General features: G+C 30.7%; 1 protein-coding gene and 1 long non-coding RNA gene across 4 annotated transcripts in view; one reads left to right on the top strand and one right to left on the bottom strand.

Moving 5' to 3' along the window:
• Positions 1-24,457, top strand: part of LOC106618191 (proton-coupled amino acid transporter-like protein CG1139) — a 69,939-nt gene that overhangs the window by 27,009 nt on the left and 18,473 nt on the right. Inside the window, exon 1 of one of the 3 annotated variants that reach the window (XM_014235833.3) lies at positions 7,404-8,176. The exons of the other annotated variants lie outside the window; for them this stretch is intronic. Within the exon in view, the coding sequence (XP_014091308.1) occupies positions 8,123-8,176 (54 nt within the window). The 5' untranslated portion in view covers positions 7,404-8,122. Of the gene's footprint in view, positions 1-7,403; positions 8,177-24,457 lie in introns of those variants that run through there. 3 annotated transcript variants of the gene reach the window in all.
• On the bottom strand, positions 5,884-7,309 carry LOC138857945 (uncharacterized). The gene is made up of 2 exons (XR_011397175.1): positions 7,214-7,309; positions 5,884-6,199 (listed from the first exon to the last, which is right to left on the bottom strand). It is a non-coding gene; the product is annotated as an uncharacterized lncRNA (long non-coding RNA).

The raw sequence follows: 24,457 nt of genomic DNA, 5'->3' as shown, positions 1-24,457 counted from the left end.
CCCGATGTATTTAATATGGAATAAGATTTTTATAAACTGTATCGTCTGTTATTGTCTTTTTCTGAAATTGTTAATTTATTTCTCAAATAAAATTGACCTAACGTTGATATTCGGTTTAAAAAGCATATTTTTAATGGATTTTTTGGATGTCACAAATAAATTTAATAATGTATTTTCTCGCACATTTTTCTCTCTTTTAAACACTTTATGTTTCTATCAATTTAAGAATTGTTAGCGTTTAATTAAAATTCATAATAGAGTCACTTGGACCTTGTTCTATTGCGAAGTGTTGCTCGAATATTCATCATATTTCTAACCACGGCTAAAAAATTTGAAGTGGAGGTATTTTAGTGTTGTTGGGAGGGGCTTTAAAAAGTTAAAATGATAGTTCTTTAACCAAATACTTTTCGAAAATAACCCATATATAAGATATATGTAAATACGGGTACATTCCGCTTAGATATGCAGAACTGACTGTTATGGGAATGAGAAGCATCATTATCGTGTATTACTGTTTTGTTGATGAGATGACTTTTCAAAATTAGTCTTAAGAATGCGACCAAATATGGTGAAGGCAACATTTCTCTAGTTATAAACTATATCAAAAATATGCAAATATAATACTGAACAACTGCTGAAATACGTCCAAAATAACTTGGCAACTCTTTCGCATTTTTTTTCAAACTTCTGTAGTTCAAATTACGCCGCACATTAATTAAAAAGCATTAAAAAAGTATGCAAAAAAAGAATTTGCAAACGATGCATAAATTGGTTTAGACTCCGTCAGCAGCAACAACAAAGTGGCAAAATATTTATTTTGCGCATTAAAATTGTCAGTTTGGCGCGCTGGAAATTAGCCAATGACCGATGGGTGTTCTCTCGGCTTTTTTATACGAGCGATTCGCACACGCGTCATACGCATTCCGGACGGAGTTCATCTTCGACTCTGCACCATATGTGCTCGTAGATATGCTGGTGGGTTCGTATTTCCTGCCGATGATGATGTCGATCAATTTATAGTAATCAAACAATAAATTTAGAATATATAAAAGCGCCATCTCGTCATCAACGCAGCAGTTTTAAAAAGTTAACAAGTCACAGCGTCACGCAGACATGCATACAGACGTATGTATGTATGTATATTTATGGTGTCATAACGGCATGATGATTGCGCGAATTAAGAGAAATGCGAAATGTCAGTGTTTGACATGTGCAATTGAAAGTTAACGAAATTTTTATTTATATAACTCAGCTCGCTCTGCTATTTAAATATATAGACATACCTACATAAAATACGTTTTAGTGACTTTTTCGGACCGTTGAAATATATTTTGTCATTGATCAATTATTAAGCAAATTTATCACGTGCTGGAATGTGCTACGAAGGTGTTGGTATTTCTGTAGGGAATGTCGTATTTTCACGTACTAATTAGTTTGCACTCGATAGCATGTGTTTAGATATTAATTTTTAATAGAAATACTTTTCAGTCATAGTAATTTTTTTTTGTCTAATAAGAGAAGTCGAATTTTTACCATAGCCGTTGTTGTTTTTGTTACGAGTGTTTCTGAAAATTAACATTTTTAGTGCTGTTATATTTGTTTTTTAAGTTATGGAATATGTTTGTAATATGTTTAGTATTTCAAAAGAGATTAATAATGACTTTATTATATACATGTATGTATATTCGAAGTTTCTAGCATAACGCGTACGGAATTAGACTAGTCACATTTTATACAATTACTCTATCCACAAATATTTTATGTTGTTATTTTCATAATAGTAAAATATAATATCTCTTAATCGCTTCCAACATTTTACAAATAATTAATTTCCAATTATACTTTAAAGATAATTATTTGAATTTAATTAGCAGTTATTTTTATCCTATAGGATTGCTTTGGCGACTACTTCATTTCTGATTTTACCCTATACACATATTACTCGTGTAGAGTACACACTTCAAAGATACGCGCTGGTATTGTTTGTAAAATTACAGTGGAAATTTTTTCTTACTTCCGTGCTAACAATTTCTTTACCTATCTCTCCTAAAGCTATGCTAGTATGACGTCAACAATAACTTAATTTCAAAGTTTCATTTCAATCAGCGTAATCTAATACACCATCGCCACATACTCTTTCTGTAAGATCTCCAAAGCGTTGCATATTTTTTAGCTCCACCTCGAGAGTGCTACTCGTTTCTTTGTCATGTGACGTCGTTCAAAATATCATCGGATTTCTATTTCCTACACAGTTGCGCTGATATTTATATAACAATAAATATGCCAAGAAAAGAAATCACAATTCCTTCGACGGGACGCCGATTACACATACTAATAAAGTAGTGGAAAATTTTGTGAATAAGAGTTTTGTACTTCTTTTTTGTATTTGGCTCATTCCATTTGAGCAATTAACGTACATGTGTATGGTTTTGTGTATTCAAGCATTCAATTATGAGTACATGTTTACACATATACCCTGCACGAAATGATGAGCATAAAAGCTCTATATATAAAAATAAATTTTTTATTAGAGCTTAAATTTTAATAGTGGTTTGCCTTTTAATTCTTTGTTGTTTTGACGTTTTTGATTTTTTTTCCAAGAGAGTAAATTCATTTTGTCATAATCACCGATTTCAAGTTATGGTATTTTTGTTAAGGAGTATAAGGAAAAATAGTCCCTCTCGAAGGTGGAGAGCCTCTGGAATTGTATAAACTTCACAGCTGATTTTCAACTGATTCGTAAGATATATCACTTTGAGTGATACAACGTTTAGTTAAAAAAAAATATATAATTTCGTGTTGTAATATATAAAATATAACTTTTGCGTGCAAAATGCTTATGATACCAAAAATTGGCTTGATGAGCGTCGGACTTTGTAGCAAACAAAGCAACCATTCGGTGGTTTGCTAATATCGTACAGACAACCTTATCTACGCAGATGAAATCATAAAGAAGTCAAGGTCGAAAATATGCATCTAAAAACCAGCACAATAATTTTGGATAATCATAAAATGCGGTTGATCGAGATAGCTGACACTTTAAAGATATCAAAGGAACTTTTCGGATATATCGTTCGTGAAAGTTTGATTATGCGAAAGCTTTGTGTAAAGTGGGTGTCGCAAAAGCTCACAATCGATCAATTTACCGTATCACGAATCAATGAAAACGATAAAAAAAAGTACATGACCTTTGAAGAGCTTACTTTTCTTTCTTTAGAACTTAAGAGAAATGTAGCTGACTATATAATCGAAGCAAGAATGTGCACTGCGTTCTCCATATAAGTAATATATATATTTTATTTTTCTCAATGCAACGCTGCAACTTTGAGCATTGTAGGTGTGCGAGTTACAAACGTATATACTCATTGGCAAAAAATGAGAAGTTCGGAAATATGTTTTTGAAAAATCTACTTATAAAACCTGCAAAATCTCATTCGATTCTCTGATTCTAGGCATACATTTGGAGAATGCTAAACATCAAGAAAAGTACAGGCGCCAAATTATTATTAATCCTTTTTAAACCTATGGCAACTCTTTTATTCATCTTTTAAATACATTTTTCCTACAGGGTCCATTCTATTTAAAAATTAGACACCAGACTTAGTCATTATTGATATATTAAGTTTACACCAAAGTCTCCAAAAGTAAGTAGCTGTCTGTTATTCATATCATAAATACAAAACACTTAATACTAGCAATATGAAGGTCTGTAATCCTGCGGTATGAGTATATGTCTCGTAGTTGAAAAGTTACTAATTAAGTTAGAATGCCGATAAATATACAATAGGTCGCAAATATTTTGCAAGTCAGCTGCCCTTTGACGTATATACGATCATTTATTGACTATACAATAGTCTCCAAGCGTATGTATTTACAATACTTACATATTGTACATATTTACATATTTATTTATACATATACATACTTATATGTATGTATGTTCTTATCTATGCAAACGAATTCTTAAGAAGTTTGATATGACAATTCTATAATTTACTATCTATTTTTTTCTTATTAATAGATTTGTATAAAATCGTATACATGTTTGTATGTATGTATGTATGTATGTTTGCTTGTATTTCTGTACATAAGTATATACATATATAGGTATCCAAATTAAGTACTGCTATTTTTATTGATAAGATATTGTCTGTTATTCTTTCCGATAACAAGCTAACAGTTAGGAAATATGCTGCTTCTATAGAAATATATTATCATTAAATTTATTATCATTATTTTATTTTGTTGCAGTAAACATTTTATTTGCACTTTTTATTTAAAGCAATTTAGTGCACAAAAGCGTCCTATGATGAAATAAAAATGATTTTTAAATAATGTATTCAATGGTTGCTTAAAGTGGTGGGTGCTTAAGTAATATAATACTACCTATATATATTTTGAATTACTCACACGTTTCGTTTTATAGATATACATATACTTACATACATACATAACTACGAAACACCGTAACTCCTCTTTAATATTTTTTATGAAATCTTAACTAGTTTGGCAGCACACTTGCCTTGCCATCGCTATTATTAGTATATATGTACATCCTTTGTCTGTGTTTTTAAGTAACCGTCAACGTACATGTGTATGTAAGTATTTGTTGTTTGCCGAATAGAAAAAAAAGTATTAGGAAAAGTCATATAAAGAATACTTTTTGCATTTATAAGAAGGTTTGTGTTGCTTAGGTTATCCTTTGAGTCAAAACCTATTGGTAGTGTTGTTGCAACTGCTATAAGGGTATTGTCCTAAAAATGCCTCTCCCAGCATGATCACTATGTACCTATAAGTGGATTTGTATGTTTTTAAGTACCAACAGCCATTAGAAATACTTCTATTCAATTATTATTTGCTACTGTAGAAGAACTAAATGATGATTCAAGAGGTGTTTTAAGCTAAAAATATTTGATCACTGCCTGAAAAGTATTTAGAAACTCTTATACTTATATTTATATATTATTTAGTATTTTACTATATACTAGCAAAATATATTAGTTCCGCTTCCTTCTGATCTAATTTACTTGACAATCAAATCTTTTTAAATAAATCCGTTAATTACCTTAAAGGGTTCATTAACATCCAATTTCATTTCGTTGAATGGACTCGCCATATATATCATATATGTGTGTGTATGATTTGTTATACCTTAAATATGGAATTATTTTATTGTTGTTGTAGTGGTAAAAAATAATCTCCAAATATTATATTTCGGAAGGTAGATATTGCGCCGTCTGTACTTGAAAATATATAAATCCGGGTCCGCTTTGGTTACGTAGACTCGACTCGATTTGTAGGCCATAAATCAAATAGATCGTTGCATTTACGGCATAATCCTATTGGAACGATAAATGTTCATTGATAGGGAAATTTAACCTTCAACTTACTCGTTGGTTTGGGATCGTGATTGATCGGGATGAAGAAATTCTTAATTCATTTTAAGTATTTTCGCCGAAAAATTAAAAAAACAAAAAAAAAAAATGTTGTAATACCCTTTACGTGTGCATTTCTTATAGCATTAAAGGGTATAAAATTATCTTTATCTTAATATTGATCGGTCAGTTTGTATAGTATCCATATGCTATAGTGGTCCGATCTGAACAATTTGTTCATAGACTGTAGCGTTGTCATGTCGAGATTGTAAAAATATCTTGTTAAATAAAAAAGTTTTCCATACGCGGATATGAGTTTGATCGGTTAGCTTGTACTATAGTGGTCCGATATCGGCGTAGGAAAAGGTGTGCGCAAATTTTCATATCGATATTTCAAAAACTGAGGTACTAGTTTGTGTATATAGACAGGTAAACATACGAACATGACTAAATTGATTCAGCTCGTCTCCGACGTTTCCTTCTGGATATTACAAATTACGTAGTAAACTTAATAAACATTGTTCGGGGTATATTTAATAGATTTATATCTATATCAATAAATCGTACATTTACAATTTTTATTCATATAACCGCTTGCTATTCTAGCTCTACTAGATTATGCCAGCATATCTGATTTATGTCGCTTATTGTTCGATTCGCTACTTCGCTGCTCGCTATATATTAGATCCTCTATTTTTTCAAAACAATATAAGTGAAAGCAAAAATAAATTTGATCAGTTGACTTCCAACAGTTATAGTATATGGCTACCTCTTATATAACCGTTCGCTAAACCAGCTCCAGTTACTGTTCGATTCGCCACTGTCTAAGAGTGAAGAATAAAAAATAAGCATAATAGGAAGTTACTAAGTATGCTTAGAAAGATTAAACAATAAAAAATCTTAGCATTCATTAGACTGCTCATTCAATACTAATATGTGAATGGTAAAGTAATAGTATTTTTTGAACCAGTAACAAGTGTGGAAACTTTAGTTGTAAACTAGTATAATTTCTAACTTCCACTTGCCTTGCAGGGTGTGTCTCTACGTTTCAATATTTATAAAAATTAATGAATGCCTTTCATTTATTTTCATCACACAAGTGAGAGGTATTATTAGAGTTCTAATTGCAGCTAAAAAAAGCATTTGCATAGATTGCACAGAAATACTCGCTTCGGAACTCACTCTCACTTTACTAACAATAAACTATAGTTTTTCAAATGTGTTTTACGCGCTTAGAAGTAGCGACAGACAAATTTACATACACGAATACATATATTTGTAAATATGTATGTATAAATGTATATATATTGGTAGGTATGCAAGTGTGTATGTTTGTTGACTCAGAGAGACAAAAGTGATTGCATTTACAACTTCGAAACAACCACTACTATGCACATAAATACTTAGGTATTATTGTTATATAAAAGTGCAACAACAAAAATATGTATACTACTACAATAAAGATACACACACATACACTTGAAAACAAACAGAAAACACAGAGAGGACCTCAAACCGACTGCAGCAGGACGAACTCACACACATACATGACTGACGAACTGACTTACCGACCGACCAACCGATCGTTGCACGAAAACCGACAGTCGAAACGTGTTTCCGACAATCAAAATGTGCAGCCGACAAGCAGCCAAAACGGCAAACAGCCGTTAATGGTGTTGCGCCGAAACAAGGAAAGCAGCCGACAAACAAAGCAGACACACACACACACACAAATACAGAAAGTTTCTATATGAAAATCAAACAAATGAATGAACGTGAAGCATACACACTTATGTAGATACATGGGGGAAAGGGCAAACACACGCAAACGAACAAACCGTCAGAACGTTGAACCGACTAACGTAGCACACAAAACGGCGAAACGGAGCTCTAGCGGCGATGTTGGTGCTTGTCTGTGTTGGTTTAAGTGACTGCATTTCGTTGTCGGTGGTGGCGCTATAGTCTGTATTGCCGCGGCGCTGGCTCTGAACTCCGATTGCCGCGGCGGGTTGTGTTCGTTCGTCGAAATGGCAATGTTGGCATTCTTGCTTTGAATGTCAAACAGTGCGGTTGTCTCTTTTCGGTACTCGTAAATTTACAACAGCAAAGCGACAAGACAATTTGGAATTCATATTTCAATAAGCATAAATACCCAAAAATCATTTAAAGTAATCTCAAACGTAACGGCAAGTTGATATTCTTACCAAATCGTATTATTCAAACAGTAAATATACAAAATTAACTCAAAAAAAAAAAAATTAAAAATATTTTAACGAGCAATTTTGTAGCTTAGTACTTAAAAACGCATCATTACCGTTGCGTTACTACTATGTAATTTACTTTTAATTAAACGGATTTTTTGTAATTAAACAAAGACTGTTCAAATCGTATAACGATAGCATACTTAGTTTAGCGCGCTTAGCATAATTCAGTTAAGTTTGGAAGTTTCTGGAACAGTTTGAGAAGCATTTGAAAACGTTGTAAAGTCGTGCGGCCGTGTGTTTTTGAAACCCTGCTTATGTACTTAAGTCAACACGCGCAAACGGAGTTACAGCACGCATACACACGCTTTAGGCTCGTGATTAAACGAAAGCAACAGAGGATTCGTTTTAAAAACTAGAAAGAAAACTAGCAAAAACGAAGAAACGAGTGCAACAAAGCAAGGGCATTGCAGAATCTCGAGACGTAAGATTTTCGGATATACTTAATTTAAGTTTCGCAGGATCGTGTGACAAAAAGTCGAGATCATGAGTTTCCACAAGAGTGACTCACGCACGCCGCTGGCACCCACGTCATACACCGTAAGTACCTAGAAATTGTTAACTCGATATTAGCCGTCGTATATACATACATACATACATATATCATATGGGCATGTATTTATTTACATTTATATAGTAAGTATATAAGATTTCCGCTAGTGTTCAGCTAAAAATACCCGGTTCGAAGCGATTTGTTGCGCTTTTTCAGCATATCAAATTGTCGTTAGTTGTCGGCAGACCAGACTCTTCGAGTATAGTAATGCACAAATGTTTCTAGCGGCGTATTTTCATTTTGGAATTTCTATGGGTCGGGAAGTAGAGATGGCGTGCCTCGAATACAGTTCATTAAATTAAATTTTACCGTTATTAAGTTTCAATTTTATTCCGAGCGTTTTCTAATGCGACGCACAGGTTGGGAAGTTGCGTAAGCAGAAGTCACAACAGAGCGCATGAGGGTTTACATAGTATGTACATACTTATGTGATGAATGAGTAGCGTGATGCAGGGTTTTGTTAATGAAGTTAAGTGTTATGTAGTTGTAATTGTTGTAAATATACAATGTTATTGTAAACAGATGTTTTTTTTATCAAAAGTTAATTTGCGATTGATGCATATATTTTGAGTTAAATGGTATTTATTTGTATGAAATTGATTTTTAAACGAAAATTGAAAAGTTAGAGAGGGACGCAGAGAGAGAGAGAGAGTTACATTGTGAAATTGCGATTTTCTAAGTCTTTGAATTAATTTTATACAAAATTAGAAATAAATGATGAAATTTTGTACGCCAACGTTGCCAACCGATAAAAATAATAATACATTTTTTTTCTAATAAAATGTTTGTTTGCAATTGATGGATCATTCATCTCTAAAATTATATTCTTACACATTTTTTTTGTTTTGAAACTAAATTAATTACTTTTTTTTTACAAAACAACTGAAAAAGTGTTTGCAATTAAAAAAAATTATAACTGTGAAGCAAAAAATGTATTTTCACAAATTTATTTTTACTATTTTTTTTCAAGTTTGTTAAGCAATTAATTATTTTGTATTCTAAATTGTTAATTGAACTAAAATAAATAAATCACATAAAAAATAAATAATAAAACTCAAACAAAAATTGGGATTTTTTTTTTTTAATTTTGGTATTATGTTTCAATTTACAATCAGAAAAAAAAATTAACCATAACGGTTACAATTGAGTTATAATATATTTTCACATTTAAGTCAAAATTTATTTTCTAAAATTTGTGTGTTTTAGGAATTAAAAATTTATTTAATTTTTGTAACTGAAAACTATTAAAAACATTTATACTAAAAATAATATTAACAAAAAATATTTGATTCTACTTCGAAACTTGATTTTATTAAATTTTACATAAATGTATTATATATAAATAAATATTATTTTCATTTAAAACTGATAAAAAATTAAATAAAAAGTAAATAAAAATTAAAAAAAAAATGATTGCGTGATATTTTTAAAAATGAAACTTCATTATAATTTTTTTTTATTTGCACATTGTAAAAAAATAATTAAGCGAATTTTTGAATTGAGCAATAGTTTTGAAGAGTTAAACTTTTTTATTTATAATCTAAAAGTACAATATCAATAATTTCTTCAGTTCAATTATAATCTATTTAACAGTTAATAAGTCAAAACTTATTCTCCAAATTAAAATTTTTTTTTAAATTATATATATTACATATTTTAGATATTTTTAAAGATGGTTTTAAGTAAATAAAACTGCAAAATATGATCATATATTTTTTAAATATTAAAAAACTATTTTTTTTTGTTTTTAACTAAATTTTTGGTTTTTTGTTTAATATTTTGTATTATCAATAATAATATAATTTAAAAGAAAATATTTTATTAGAAACAATAATAATTTTTAATATATAAAAAAATATTTAGCACTTAATATTTTTTTAATTTTTAACTAAAAAAAAAGCGATTAGTTAGTTTTATATAATATAATATAATTAATTATAATTATTTATAATTATTTTTAATATTTTTTAACTTCAAAAATATTCATTTTTATGCAAATATAAATTTTTTCAAACTTTTCGCAAAATTAGCAACGAATACGTCATGATTTACGTGCTGAGTAACGTACAATTGACATCATTTATTATTTCCGAGTTTTCTTTTATTTATTTACAATTTATTGTTGTTGTTGCTTAGCATTTTCATCATCTTATCGCTAAGTTCGACGCTTTCGTTTGCATATCAATCTATCGATATAGCATTGTTTATCTCTAAACATCTATAAATATGTGATTATATATGAATACTTATGAATTTGTATGTGTGCTTGTAATTAGCCGGGCCTATAATTGGCAAGGTTTGATTGCATGCAGTTTTGTAATAAAAGTAGTATTACATACATATGTATGTGTGTATGTGCATATAAGTGGTTACGTTACCGGCGTTGCCGTAGTGATATGCGCGTAATTAATAAACGAATTGGCCATAAAACTTCGTTTAAACATATATATGTATCTAAAACTGTACATACGTATGTAGGCAGTAAACCTATTATATTTGTCTTAGGAAAGCCACCCCTAGCATTCGCTGACTACATATTTCGGCTACTAGCACGCTACTAACTCCAGCTAAACGGTTGTGCATCAAACCCAGCGAACTAAATGCTGCACCTCACCACCCACTTTGCTGCATACATAAGTATGTACATAAGTGTTGCATGCAATATGCCATCAGTTGCATGTCTTTATACACACATATTTACTTCTAGTTTTGTGTGTGTGTTCTTTCCATGAGCTGTGTGCAGTTGGGATTTTCGTGACTACCCACTCAACCATTTGCCAACCAATTCTTTGTGGACCACCCCCAAAAGCTAATGTCACTCAACTTTGTGGCAACACACGCAACACCAAACTACGGCCGAGTATAGTAGCTGGCAGTCACTGTGGGTTGATTGAGCACATTTCGCCCACTCAGCATTGTTTTTTTTTTGGCTATTTTGAGTTTTATGAGAATTGAAAGCGCATACTTCTGATTGAGATGGAATAAATTGAATGTCTTGAAAGCTATTTTGGTAAATTTGTCTATATTTGAATTTAAGTGGATTTTCAAAACCAATTTCTCTTTTATAAAAATTAGTTTATGACATTATATGGTATTTTATCTCAGAAAGCCATTTCTGTTTCCCAAAATTATTCCTTTTCGTCTGCAATTGTTGCTAAAATTTGTATAAAGTAAGTTTTCCAAAGAAATTTTTAACAGCATTTTCTAAAATTAATTTTTGATATCTGATATTTTTCTTGTTACTCCACTTGGGATCTGAGAGCCTCACAAGGTTGCGCCATTTCTTACAACTGCGACCTGTGTGCGGCTTTCATCGTTTTGGTTGCCTTAAGCCGTTATTTTTAGCCACTGTGGGTGATAGGCCTACCGCTGAATATTTAATAAATAGAAGTAAATATTGAAAAAAGAATTAAAAATATCTTCAGAAAGTAGCTAGAACTCCCTAAATGTTTTCGGAAACGTAAATATAAATTACTAGCAGATCACTATTATTTGGGAAAGCGCGCCTCATATAGACGTTGAGATGTGAACATCGAACTTTTAATATTATTTATATTCAATTCCAACTGGGCAAGTGGCCCACTGACGCCTATAACGCATATTATGTTGTAGCCTAGCCGAGTGGGTCCCCACTCATCACGCGATTTTTTCTAATACTTACATTTTTCAATTCGAATATCTTTCGAATGGTATGTCCGCATCGAATAATTCAAAAAGTTCGGTAAAGGTATTGAATCAGTCTTGAATATAAAGTAATTAATTTTGATAAGAATTAATACTAAGACAAAAATAAAGTGATTTTACAGAGGCGGCAATTAAATTATTATTATTTTTAATAATATAACACATATTGTGACGTAATTATAACGGTTAGACATATGCTGTGTCAACATTTTTTTTTTATAGATGATGATATGTTCTGCAAAGTCGTATTACATTATTTTGTTCTATAATCAATGGTATTCGCACGGCATTGGCAATTTTTTAGGTAACTTTTTACACCTTGGGTTACATTATTAGCGTTTTAGTAAGCATCCCTTACTTTTTTGAAAACATAATATAGCTTATGTTCACCGAAGACAGAGTAAATTCGTAACAATGACAGAATTTTTTAAATTTGTCAAGTAGTCTCGAAATTTATGCAATTCAAACAAACAATCACATATTGCCTCTTTATAATAATAGTATAAGATAAAGCCTAGTGATATAAAAAATATGTAACTTTTTTAAATCTTTAAATACAGTACTCTAAATACAGCATTATAAAAATTTGTATATCTTAGATAATATAAGAAGCCTAAATACAGCATTATAAAAATTTGTAAGTATATCTAAGATAATATAAGAAGCCGTTGCATTTTTTCACAAGAAAAAATTTGAATTCTATATTTTTCCAATTTTTTTAGGTATATTTTAGAAGTTTTAGATATCTTCCTGGTAAAATCTTATTATGTAGAAGGTAATCTATAAGATTAAAGCACATTTTAAATAAACTTTACTTAAATTTATCTCTCTAGTGAATTCTCAGAATATCTATGTACATATAAGTATATATGTAGGTATAAAATTAATATGTTTTTAACATAATACATCAAAAATACTATAATGACCTAAAAAAAATTAAAAACCGCAATGTCGATTGCAAAATAATAGCGGGAATTTACATCCCTACCTTACTTAATCGGATTACTTCCAGAAATACATATAAGCATATACATACTATGTACTTATGTATATACTTACATACTTGTGACTAAACAGTGTTATATTTCTCTACCGATACATAATTTTTAAACAACAATAATATTTTCAAACTTTTCCTAAAATTTGTATAGGTTAACATTTAGAAATGCATTGTATTTATTTATGAACAGTGGTTTTAGTCTCGCTTTCATAAATATTTCTAAAATAATTTCTCTACAGCTAAAATAATTTTTAAATAATTTATTTTACTACCATATACTTATGTACATACATGCGCATATATATCCGCGACTTTTTCACAGTTTTTCGAATTTTTTCCACTCCGATATACTTATTTATTATTTATCTGTTAAATTTTTTGTCGACATTTTTTCAACGCTCACGTTACAGCGATGATATCGGGGTAAAGCACGTTTTATACCCGCTTATACCACTGAATAGCACACAGTGTACATTAACAGTAGTGTGTGTGTGTATGTGCGACACGACATAAAAAAATCTTCTTGCTTGAAAAAACAGTGGAATTTTCCACTGTGCGCACTCTGCATTCAGTCAGTCGGTTCGTCGCACCACACCAGTTTCGTTTTGCATTTATGCTATGCAAGACTTCGACATTATTTATTGCTTTGTCTTTCGCCGCCAGCAAATCACAGCAGTGAGAAAGTGATAGAAGTGTATGCGAGCTGTTCGAGTGAGGCATGCTACATTCGTCATCGGGTAGTTATGTAGCCACGACTCGCTAGTATACTTTGGCCACCGTATAAACATTCTTCAATTCGATATCTCGTAACACTATATGCCGACTCTAAACCAACCATACAACAACAACCAGAATAATTAAACATTTGCCGCTGTCGTTTTGCTATCTAATACCCAGTAGATGATTCTGAGCTTCACTTCTTAGTGTTTATTGTTCTATTTGTAGTTCTTACTTTATGTATATATATATATATATTTACAACCACATATACATATAATTGCCTCTGTGGTACGACTTGACTACCTACCTCGCACTTGGTCAGCATTTTCGAACTGCCAAAGTGCAAAGTAAAGCAAGTACTCGGGTATATATATATATATATATGTATAGACAGACATAAAGACCCACACACATACAAACATCCATACACATATATTTTTAACATACGAGTACTTGGTGGAACGATAAAGTGTAACACGATTGTTTGCTAGGTTGTATGGTCGGGTGTTAGGTCGGTCAGTCGGTCGTTTGAACGGTCGCTTGGTCGCTCGGTTGTTTGGTCGTTTGTACGCTCGGTTGTTTAGTCGCTGTGTCTGTAGGTCGTTTCGATTGTTTTGTTGTCTGCTGAGTTGGTCGACTTTAGCGTGCACATTACAGCGCCGCACAGTTGGTTTGTTTGCTCATTTACTCACTACAAATTTTTTTTGTTTTGTTTTTTGTACTTTTAACTCATTTTGCACTACATACATACATACATATATATGTGTATTTGCGCATTCTTTTCATTTGTTATTCTACCCGTAAAAAATTGCACGTATTAGTCGAAATTATTTCACCTTTGGATTGTTCGCTTTACATATATACGCATACATATGTATGTGTGAGTGTGTTTATGTGTATTTGCCGCCAAATATGGTAGCGCTTGCAGTTTTTTGTTCGTTTGCCTTATACGCACATGCTAAAAATGGGCGTTTTGCTTAGTTATAGCTTATTGCATATTATAATATTCATATTTTTTTATTTGTAATTATTTCCGCTATTCGCTGACACGTAAATAATGCACTCTTTTTACAAAAAGTTTAATAAATAGTGGTGCGTAACTAGTTACTATCGATCCAATACCAATATTTGTCATTATTTTTTATATTCGCAAACGCAAGCAAATGGAGAATTATTTATAAGAATGCTCAACGGAAAGTGGTCCGATAAGTAGTTACAATCGGGTCAATAAAAGTATTTGACACTAGTTCCTCTATTTGCTGACACGCAAATATTGTATTGTTTTTCCAAAAAGTTAAATGGAAAGTGAACAATGAACCAGTTACTATTGGACCAGTACTGTTTTTGTTTTAATTAGTTAGACTTTGTTTTTAAATATACATACATACAAAATTATGCAATGCCTCCATAAAATGTTGTTAACGCAACTATTGTTATTTAGTCAATCGGTTCGAGTTAGTTCAGAAACATATCTAACTACGAAATCTAACTAATAAAATATTTGTACGAGTATATGTATATGTATGTAAGTAGTATGTTATAGATGACAATTTCGCAGCTTGCCGAAAATAATAACTTAATCTCAAATGCATTTTAAATATCATGAAATTTTTAAAATTAAGCAACTAACAGTCTTTATGAAACAAACATACCATATCTTTTTGTTTAATTAGGAATTTTCAAAAAATTTAAGTCTTACTTTACATATGTATTTGAAATAATTCTAGCACCGAAATTCAACTATTTCACCTAGAATACCTGCATTTGTTACACTTATAAATTGTTTTGAAATTTAAAATTTTCTAACTGTTTTATTAGAGTTGCCAAATTTGAAATTTGCAAAAATCTCTCAATTTTTAGAAATTCATGTTTATGCTTTAAGTTTTTTAAACAAATTATAACATTAACTAACTTGTAGCATTGTAAATGTTATAAAAAATATATTTTACCTCAGTTAAATAGTTATTGGCAAAATTTGTTTAAAAAAATGTTACGTTAGCTATGAAAAATTTGTGTACTTACTCAATAGCTATTATTTTGAATTAAGAGTGATACTTTTTGCTTATTTTGCAAAAAATTTAAGTTTCTTCCGCATAAAAAAATATAGAATAAACGATGGCAACCTTTTATGAAAAAATATTTAAATATTTTTTTTTACAATAACAAATTTTTGTTTGTTAGCATTTAATAACCGAAAAAGTTCGTTTCTACAATAATAAATATATTCTACAGATAATTGGCAACTCTGCTGATAAAAATTTTAAAATTAAGCTCTTACAACATTTTGTTTGAAATATTGCAAGTTTTTACAAGATTTTGATAGTAGTGCATTATTTTGTGAGAAAATATGGCAACCCAGTTTACTATTAGGCTTAATAGAAAGTAATTTTAGACAAAACATTGTTTGTTTTCTTAATTTATGTTATCCAAAGTATATAAAAATATTGAAGTTATCGTTGTCAGGTCCAATTTATGGTATATAAAATTTAATTTTGCCGTTATAGATGAAATTTAGGCATAATTTGCGAGCAATAATTATTTACGTATCTCAAAACATATCCAAAAAGAGTCTAATGCATATTCTTAAAGCAATCACATGATTGTTCTATATGAGTGTTGCTTATGATACAATATGTGTAAGTATACTTTGCTAATAACTCAAAAACTTTCAAACTCTAAGCACTACTAAGTACGAATGTGAACATGTGCATTTTCCGAAATGCGAGTGCAAATATAGAAAGTCATTAACTCGGGTTTTATGCGGCTATGAAATCATTTTAAGCGATAATTTTTGAAACAATATTTAAATATGTGTGTAGGTATGTATATACTATTTACAAATGTAAGTGTAATTGTAAGAGAAGTTTTCTCTGAACTTGCGATATGTAAATTTGCACATACTGTATTGCGTAGTATATATGCAGTTTAGGTGTGCTCTAAGGTTAATGTAAACACGAGGGTGGTTAAAAATTTTTTTTTTTTTGTTTTTGCCTGGTACTCTGAAAATTTTTAATATAGTTTTTAATCTTTAAATTTTTTTTAAATTTTACAGTCATAATTTTTTTAAATCATAATTTCATTATTTGCATTCTTTTCAATTCCTTGAACTTGGTTCAGTGTCGATTGCAATAGAATCGCAAAATTTGGAAATGCTATAACTATGTAATTATATAACGGAATCAAATTATCAACGTCACGTGGCTTTGCTAAATAATATACATATATTTCTGCATATGCATACATATATAGAGATATATAAATATACTCCAATACTTTTTTCACCACAATTCTGTTGATAACAGGCTACAATTTATGCGAATTCCCTATAAATAAATAAATATGCAAATATGTATGTGTATGTTGTTAGGTGAATCAATAGCAAATTTAAATTGTTATCGTTGCTAAATGTGAAAATGCTCAATTTTCAGCACTTCTTTCACCTATGTATAACTAGTAGATAACTGGCAACCTGCCTAGAAATTTTTCCATAGCAAGTGATGTTTCTCACTACAATACGTCAGTTGTCAGATTTTTGTCAGAAATATACCAGTTTTATATTTATACTACATATATAACAATCTCGATCAACTTATATTCTAAAGAACAATTTCAATTTGGAAAACATATTGATTTTCATCAATTTCATTTTCAATATTAATCAAGATTTACAAATTACTGTTGTTTTTTAAGTTGTTGCCAACAGGTAAAAATGAGGTTTGACGTTTAAAATACTCTATAATACAGACTATTCGGTAGCCATAGTACTCAGTATAAAGTAGTACTTGTAAACAAAAACAATCTACTCAATAATTATGTCTAGACACTTAAAATATACTTAAAGTATTTTCCAAAGAATTTATAGGCTTGATTTTAATGGAAATTGGATCATCTTGTTATAAACCCTTAAAAATATATAGAAAGTACCTTTCTGGGTAGACAGTAAACAATAATAATTAGTTTAAAAAATATTGTAATGGAATGTAAACAAATCTAGTGCAGACAGACTTTTGGCATGGAAAGTTTTGTATTTTTATACCTTGAAGAGGATATATTAAGTTTGTCACGAAGTTTGTAATATCTAGAAGGAAGCGTCGGAGACCCTACAAAATAAAAGTATATATATGAAAATATGTAATTAAATGATCAGCGTGTAGAGCTGAGTCAGTATAGTCGTATCCGTCTTTCTGTATGTACGCGAACAAGTCCCACAGTTTTTGAGATATCATTCTAAAATTTCGCAATTTTTTCTTCTTAAGTAGCTGCTCATTAGTCGGAAGCGCCGATATCGCATCATTATAGGTTATAGCTGCCATACAAACTGATCGATCAAAATCAAGTGCTTGTATGAAAAACTGTTTTATTTGATAAGATATTTTCAGGAAATTTTACTTGGATTATTGTCCAAGGCAACGCTATAGTCTCAAAAGAAATTGTTCAGTTCGGTCCACTATAGCATATATCTCTCATAGTAACTGAACGACAAAATCAAGTTCATGTATGGAAAACTTTTTTACTTGACGATCTTCGTGAAATTCGGCATCGATTATTATCCATATCGACGGTACAATCGCTAAGAAAATTCAAATCGGATCACTATGGATCAAAATAAAGCTCTTGCCGGGAACATTGTTTATTTGTAAATAGTATTCTAGCTTTGTTTGAACCGAAGTTAACTTTTTTTTTGCTACTTATTAAAGTATTTGTATTAATATTGTTTTAATGAATTTAGAATAAACAAATATTTTCAGATTGTAATAATAACTTAATAGGTGGCATCACTATCTCAAAGTAAATACTACACAGTTATTTTCGAACTAAAATACTTAAATTACCAGGTACTTACAGGGTCTACACACCTAGTAACCATCGATTCATTGCGATTTTTCATTTCTATACACATACATATATATTTTCACGTGCTAGGCGACTCTGTTCACGAGTGATACTATACTCAAATGACTATGCAAATAAATACATAACCACATACATATGTCAGTACGACAGTGAAACGTATGGAGTTTAAATACTGATGTACGAAAGTAAACAAACTATATGCTTTGTATATACATAAATTAAAACATATGTATATGTACTTGTTTGCCCATACATTAGTTCGTGTGCTCATCGTTCAATTTCCTTGTTTGTTTTTAATACATTTAACTTGCATTTTGTCCCACTATACGACAATTGCAGCGATGCACCGTTATATGCGTTGGCAATTGATGGTCGTTATCTACCGGCGTCACATCGTACGGCAGCAATCAGTGCATTATCGCGTGGTAACCTACATTCGCCCACGCACTGACACACATTTGTATATAAACAGGGAGCAATATAAATATCTACATAGTTACATATACATACATATGTTTGTATGTACATGGGTGCGCTTTTTAAGTGCTCGTTATAATTTATAATAAAAAGGCGTCGAAATTGGATTGGCGCAGATTTTGCTTCCGTTTTGTTTTTTGCGCGAGACACGAGGTTCAGGCTTGTATATCTATCCGTGCATCAGCCTATCAATTTGCGGTATGCACTTATATACATACGTCAATATGCAGCGACACGCTTATTACTAAGCATGTCTTGTTTGCAGTACTAGCTTATGTATATACCTACAGGAATTTCATCATATTTTAAAGTGATATAGCGTAACCGGTACTTATGATATACAAATATAAGTGTGTACATTTATTTTTCTGCCCTTGAAGTAATTTTAAAGCTTTTAGCTCAAAATAGTAATTTTAAAGCTTTTAAAGCTCAGTTTACCCAGACTTTGTTGTCGGTTCTATTTGACTCTATCAAATCAAAGAGTGGTACTTTAGGGTTTTATCCCTTAATATTAATTTATACATAGTTCGCATAGCATCAAGTCCACATAATGTCCCATAAAAGAAAGTCAAACGATTTCAAATCACATCTCCAAGGTGACTCATTGATATTGACGAGACATTTGAAAAACCGTTTCGGCGCACTTTGGTTCTTAAAAGTTCGATTATAGATTCGCTTATGTGGTATAACACACTGTGTAAACTCACGATTTTAAATTTTCGATAAATAATACCGCTGTAGTAGTACTCACTAAGCCAATGTGATTGATAACACATAAAAAAAAGCTAAGTAATAATGCAAATTGTAAAAACTATAAAAAATTAATCCTAATTTATTTCGGAACTGTCACTTTTAAATCTAGAAAAAATATTTGAATACTAAATACCATGTTTTATATATTAAATAACGAAAGTTAGGGATCCCGAAAAAATGGTTGGGTATTAAACACACTGATTTTTAAATAAAAAATATTTAAAAATTCGACCTTAAATTAATTAGAATTTGAAGAGTTAATTGTGTGACAGTTGACATCGATTTATTTATTTTTTTGTTTTTTTATATTTACAAAAGATTACTGACATTGCTAATTCCTTTGCCAGGTAGCTTCGATAAATTTTGATTAGCCTTCTGTTAGCAACTAAAGAATTTTAGATTGAGAATTAAGGTTCTTTAAATTATTAATGCGCTAGACATATGACAAAGTGTATTTTAAGCTAATAAGCTATAGTTTGTCTGCTGAATTGTTGTTGAGACAAACCCTTGAAAGTCATTAAAGGGTAGCTAGACATAAAGTTGATGCCGAAAAGTGGTTATTTAGTTAGTTTGGTACAAATTATTAAAATATGTTCTTTAACAATGAGTGGGAACTTCTTCTCAATCAGAAGTACTTATTAACACTTGAGCGAAATTTAAATTTAAAATGCATTGAAAAAACGGTTATTGGTTCTAAAATACTGATTATGGACTGGTAAAATATAAATTCAGCCTGACGATAATTATTTTGTGTATGCTATGTAACAAATATACATTTCTTTAAATATTTTGCTCCGAAAAAATTGGTATAAATATACTTTATAAAGAAAAAAAAGAAACAAAGCAAACAAAAGTCATAAATAAAGGTGAAATAATTAAATTAAGTTTTGCTATATGTTTTCAATCAGATTTTATTATGATTGGCAAGAAAAATGACAAAATACCTTTGCTGATTCTAAAAAGTAGTATATAAGAAACCTCGGCGTCTTCGATTCGCCACTTCGCTATTCAACACTGCTGAGCTCTTGCATTTTTAAATGAAAGTGCATTTAAAGGGATAAAAATTAATCCAGTTGAAATTAAAAGAAGAGAGTATGTAGATGTTGAAAATAAGTTGTATAATTCTCTATCCACTTCCACCAGATTATTCCAGTCTTTTTAAATTATACCAGTTCTGTGTGCGATTCGCTTCATTATAAGGTATAATACTTGTAGTAGGAGATTTCCAAAAAATCGCTGCCAAAAATTCTTAAAACGCCAAAAGATGAGATTTTATTTTACCCTTCAGGAAAATTTTAATAATCATTTTGCCATTCGCTTATGTTATAAAAAAAGACCGCCATAATAATAAAATTTCCACAATTATATAAGATATGATTTCTAGGCTGAACTATTAGTTTAATTAGGTACGGTTTGAGTTATGAAAAAATTTAAGCTAGCTGATTAAGGCTTATTATCCAGTAAAACATCGAAGTAAATAAATGAATATCAATAAGTTTAACACCGTTTAAAATATTGTTCACATCATTTGTTTAGTTCAGAGTAAATGAAGCTAACAACCTATTTTCAAATTGTAGTACCCTGAAAACATTGTTACAGTAATCAATAGATTTAAATGACATTCTCGATTTCTATTGTCACTCGTTCGCATTTGCCGAGTCAATTGTGAGAACACTTTATTTGCAATTAATCTATTATCTAGGCAAAACCTGTTACAACCGGGTGCATCATCATATGACTACCTCATCCGCACTTATGTAAGCTTCTTCCGGCATGCCACATTCTCAGTCTCTCTTACTCGTTTCTACCCCACAACTCTCTATCGTTGAAACTAACGAACTTCAAATCTAATTAATTCGTATCGTGTTTCTTGAGTCAACAAACACAGAATACATTTTCAATTCCATGCACTGTTTTCCCACTTTTTCACCTTTGCGCATATATAAAGTGCCGTTACATGCATATATTGGAGAGCTGGTAGGTATGCATATACCTGAACTTTTGTTTATTTAGCTGAAAAGTGCAGTTCATTAGTTTCTTAAGTTTTGCATTTTAATGCGAGTTTTGAAGGCGATTTTTTTGTTTCGTTATTTTTTTTTTGCTGTAAGGTGAGCAGCTCGTGATAAAGTTAAGTTGCGACGTAGTTTCGGCAACGCAATTACTTTTTTCATGACTTATTATACATATGTGTGTATGTATGTATGTATAGGTATAGGAAGATATATATATATTTCCATACATTGAAGCGCAATTTTATGGACTTTTTGTAGCCGCACCATGTTTGGCTTTGCCAAGATACACGATTAGTAGATCATTCAAATGCTGTAAAATTGGTTTTATATAGCGGTATTTTCACATAAAGTGATCTCAATGGGAGTGCAGATAAACTTGTTTAGTGGAAAATGTTTTGAAAAATGCATGAAAGCGAAGCCATATTTAAATAAACTGTTTTTTTTTTGGTGGTCGTAAAGAAATTTTGGAGGAATTTATAGAGATCATTTAAAATAATTTAAAACCCAAAATGAAAAAATATTACGAATTTTTATATAAATACAATATATTCGGAGGTTGTAGCAATTATCAAGGTTAAATTTTGTGAAAATAATTTCTCAATTAAAAAAGTTTTCCATACAAGTACTTTATTTTGATCGTTCAGTTTGTATGCCAGCTATATCCTATAATGGAGGTGTGCAAAATTTCAGATCGATATCTCAAAACTGAGTGATTAGTTCGCGTATATACAGGTGGACAGGCGACTCAGCTCATCACGCTGAACATATGTATATGATACATATATATACATATATAATTTATAGTTTCTCCTACGTCTCCTGCTGGGTGTTACTAACTTCTTGGCAGACTTAATATACCCTGTTCAAGATTTCAAGAAAGATTCCACAAATCTAGAGACAGTAGAGATAATATTATTTTGAGAATCAAAACTTGGTAGCCTCTCTTCATAAAGTAAATCGCTTAGTTTTCTAACTTTAAAAATTATTCTTATTCTTCTGTTTGTGTTACAATATAATGTTAGAGAAACTTAGACGTGGAATTCAATGTTTTGTATGTGAATATGGTATACCTACTTGTATGTATGTATATGTATATAAAATTTTGCTCCGCGCTTAAGCTTGTTTCTTGTTGAAAACCATTCAAAGGCGAGTATAAAAAACAATAAATAAAAATCTTCTAAAATTATTTACTTAAATGCAAACCTGCCATTTTTCTGTGGGAAAACTGTTACGTTCATGTTAATACGTACATACTTATGTATTTTATAATACCAGATTATCTTATAAAACAGTTTCTATTGTTTTATTTCAACACGAAAAATATATAAAAAATTCATTCTTTGTTGTTGTTTTTTCTTTGCCAAAATAAGAAGCCATAAAACGAATAAAAAATGCATTTATAAAATTCAGAAAAAAGTCACAACCGACGTCAACGCTAGATTTGCGAGTGTGCACGAGATGAGCGCGAGCTGACCAGTAGGGAATATAAAGTCTAAGACAAGTAATAATATTTTCTACTTTTTATCTTTTTTTTATATGTTTCTTATATGATATTTTATTTGTTTTTTTTCATGCTTCATATTTTTTTTACAATATTTGTTTGGGCTTAAAATGTTTAAATAATAAAAATAATTTATAATTAAATGTATTGTATTATATTATTAAAGAAAGAAAATTTATTTCTGTCAATCCCATAAAATATGGAAAAATGCATCGGTATATAGATAAATTAAGATAAATTAGAGTCGCTTATGTCAGGCACATATTATAATTTACTTATCTTTTATAATATTTTTATCTTCATTACTAATTAAACGCATATGCAACACAATCTCAACTGACTTTTAAATCTCTTACGTTTAATAGTAGATATTTCTTTAGGGCCGCTTCAGGCATTGTAATCAGCCGACTGCGCTATCGGCATGTGAATGTCATGGTCACGGTTGCTCATACGCCTCGTTGGGCGCGCTCGACGCTTGGTTCGTTCGTTTATTTTGCTCGTAACTTTCGCAATGCTTTGCTTTACGTATTTGAATTGAAAGAATATAATGTAAATAAATATACAAAAACAACAAATAGAATGTTGTATACGATATTTATGAGAGTTATCGGCACGAGAAGAGCAGAGAAAGCGCCAAATGGTATTGAGTAATGTTTATTACGACTTGGTCATTACAACATTTAATCAATTCAATTGGAGCTTGGTGTTTATTTTTAAATTATTTGAGTTCTATATTATATTTAAAATTTGAACATTTTCATGTTTGCAGCGCTTTGCAATTTAATGAATTTCTTTCTTGAAGTCAAATCTCATGCTCTCACTCCCATTGACGGTTGGCGGTGTGCGCTCTGACGCATTTGCTCGCTTTTGTTGCGCATGCTGGCTGCTCGCTAACGTCATTGGCCGAGTAATGTACTGCGCTTCTTTTGCATTATAATGACAAAAGTGGCAACCCGCTGGCTGCTTAGTTGGCGTCATTAGTAGCCACTGTCAAATACTTGTAGTCCAACCTGAAACTATGCTCAATCGAGTGGTTGACTTATCTGTTGGTTTGTAAGTATGCAAATTTACAGTAACAATAAATTATTCAAATAAATTTAAATACAAATCAAGTTTGCAAGAAAATCAAGTTTAAAGACACTCGGCGCACTAATCGCGGTTTCTTCGCGCGCCACTTGTGTTGCATGCGCTGAGCACGTTCGTTGTGCCGCAACATTGTGGCTAAACATTCAGTGATCAGCACTCGCTCAGTCATTGCAATTTATCT

Source organism: Bactrocera oleae, chromosome 6, assembly GCF_042242935.1.
Source record: "Bactrocera oleae isolate idBacOlea1 chromosome 6, idBacOlea1, whole genome shotgun sequence".
NCBI classification, from domain to species: Eukaryota; Metazoa; Arthropoda; class Insecta; order Diptera; family Tephritidae; genus Bactrocera; species Bactrocera oleae.
The sequence above is the reverse complement of the archived record's forward strand: the minus strand, read 5'-3'. Positions and strand labels throughout refer to the sequence as shown.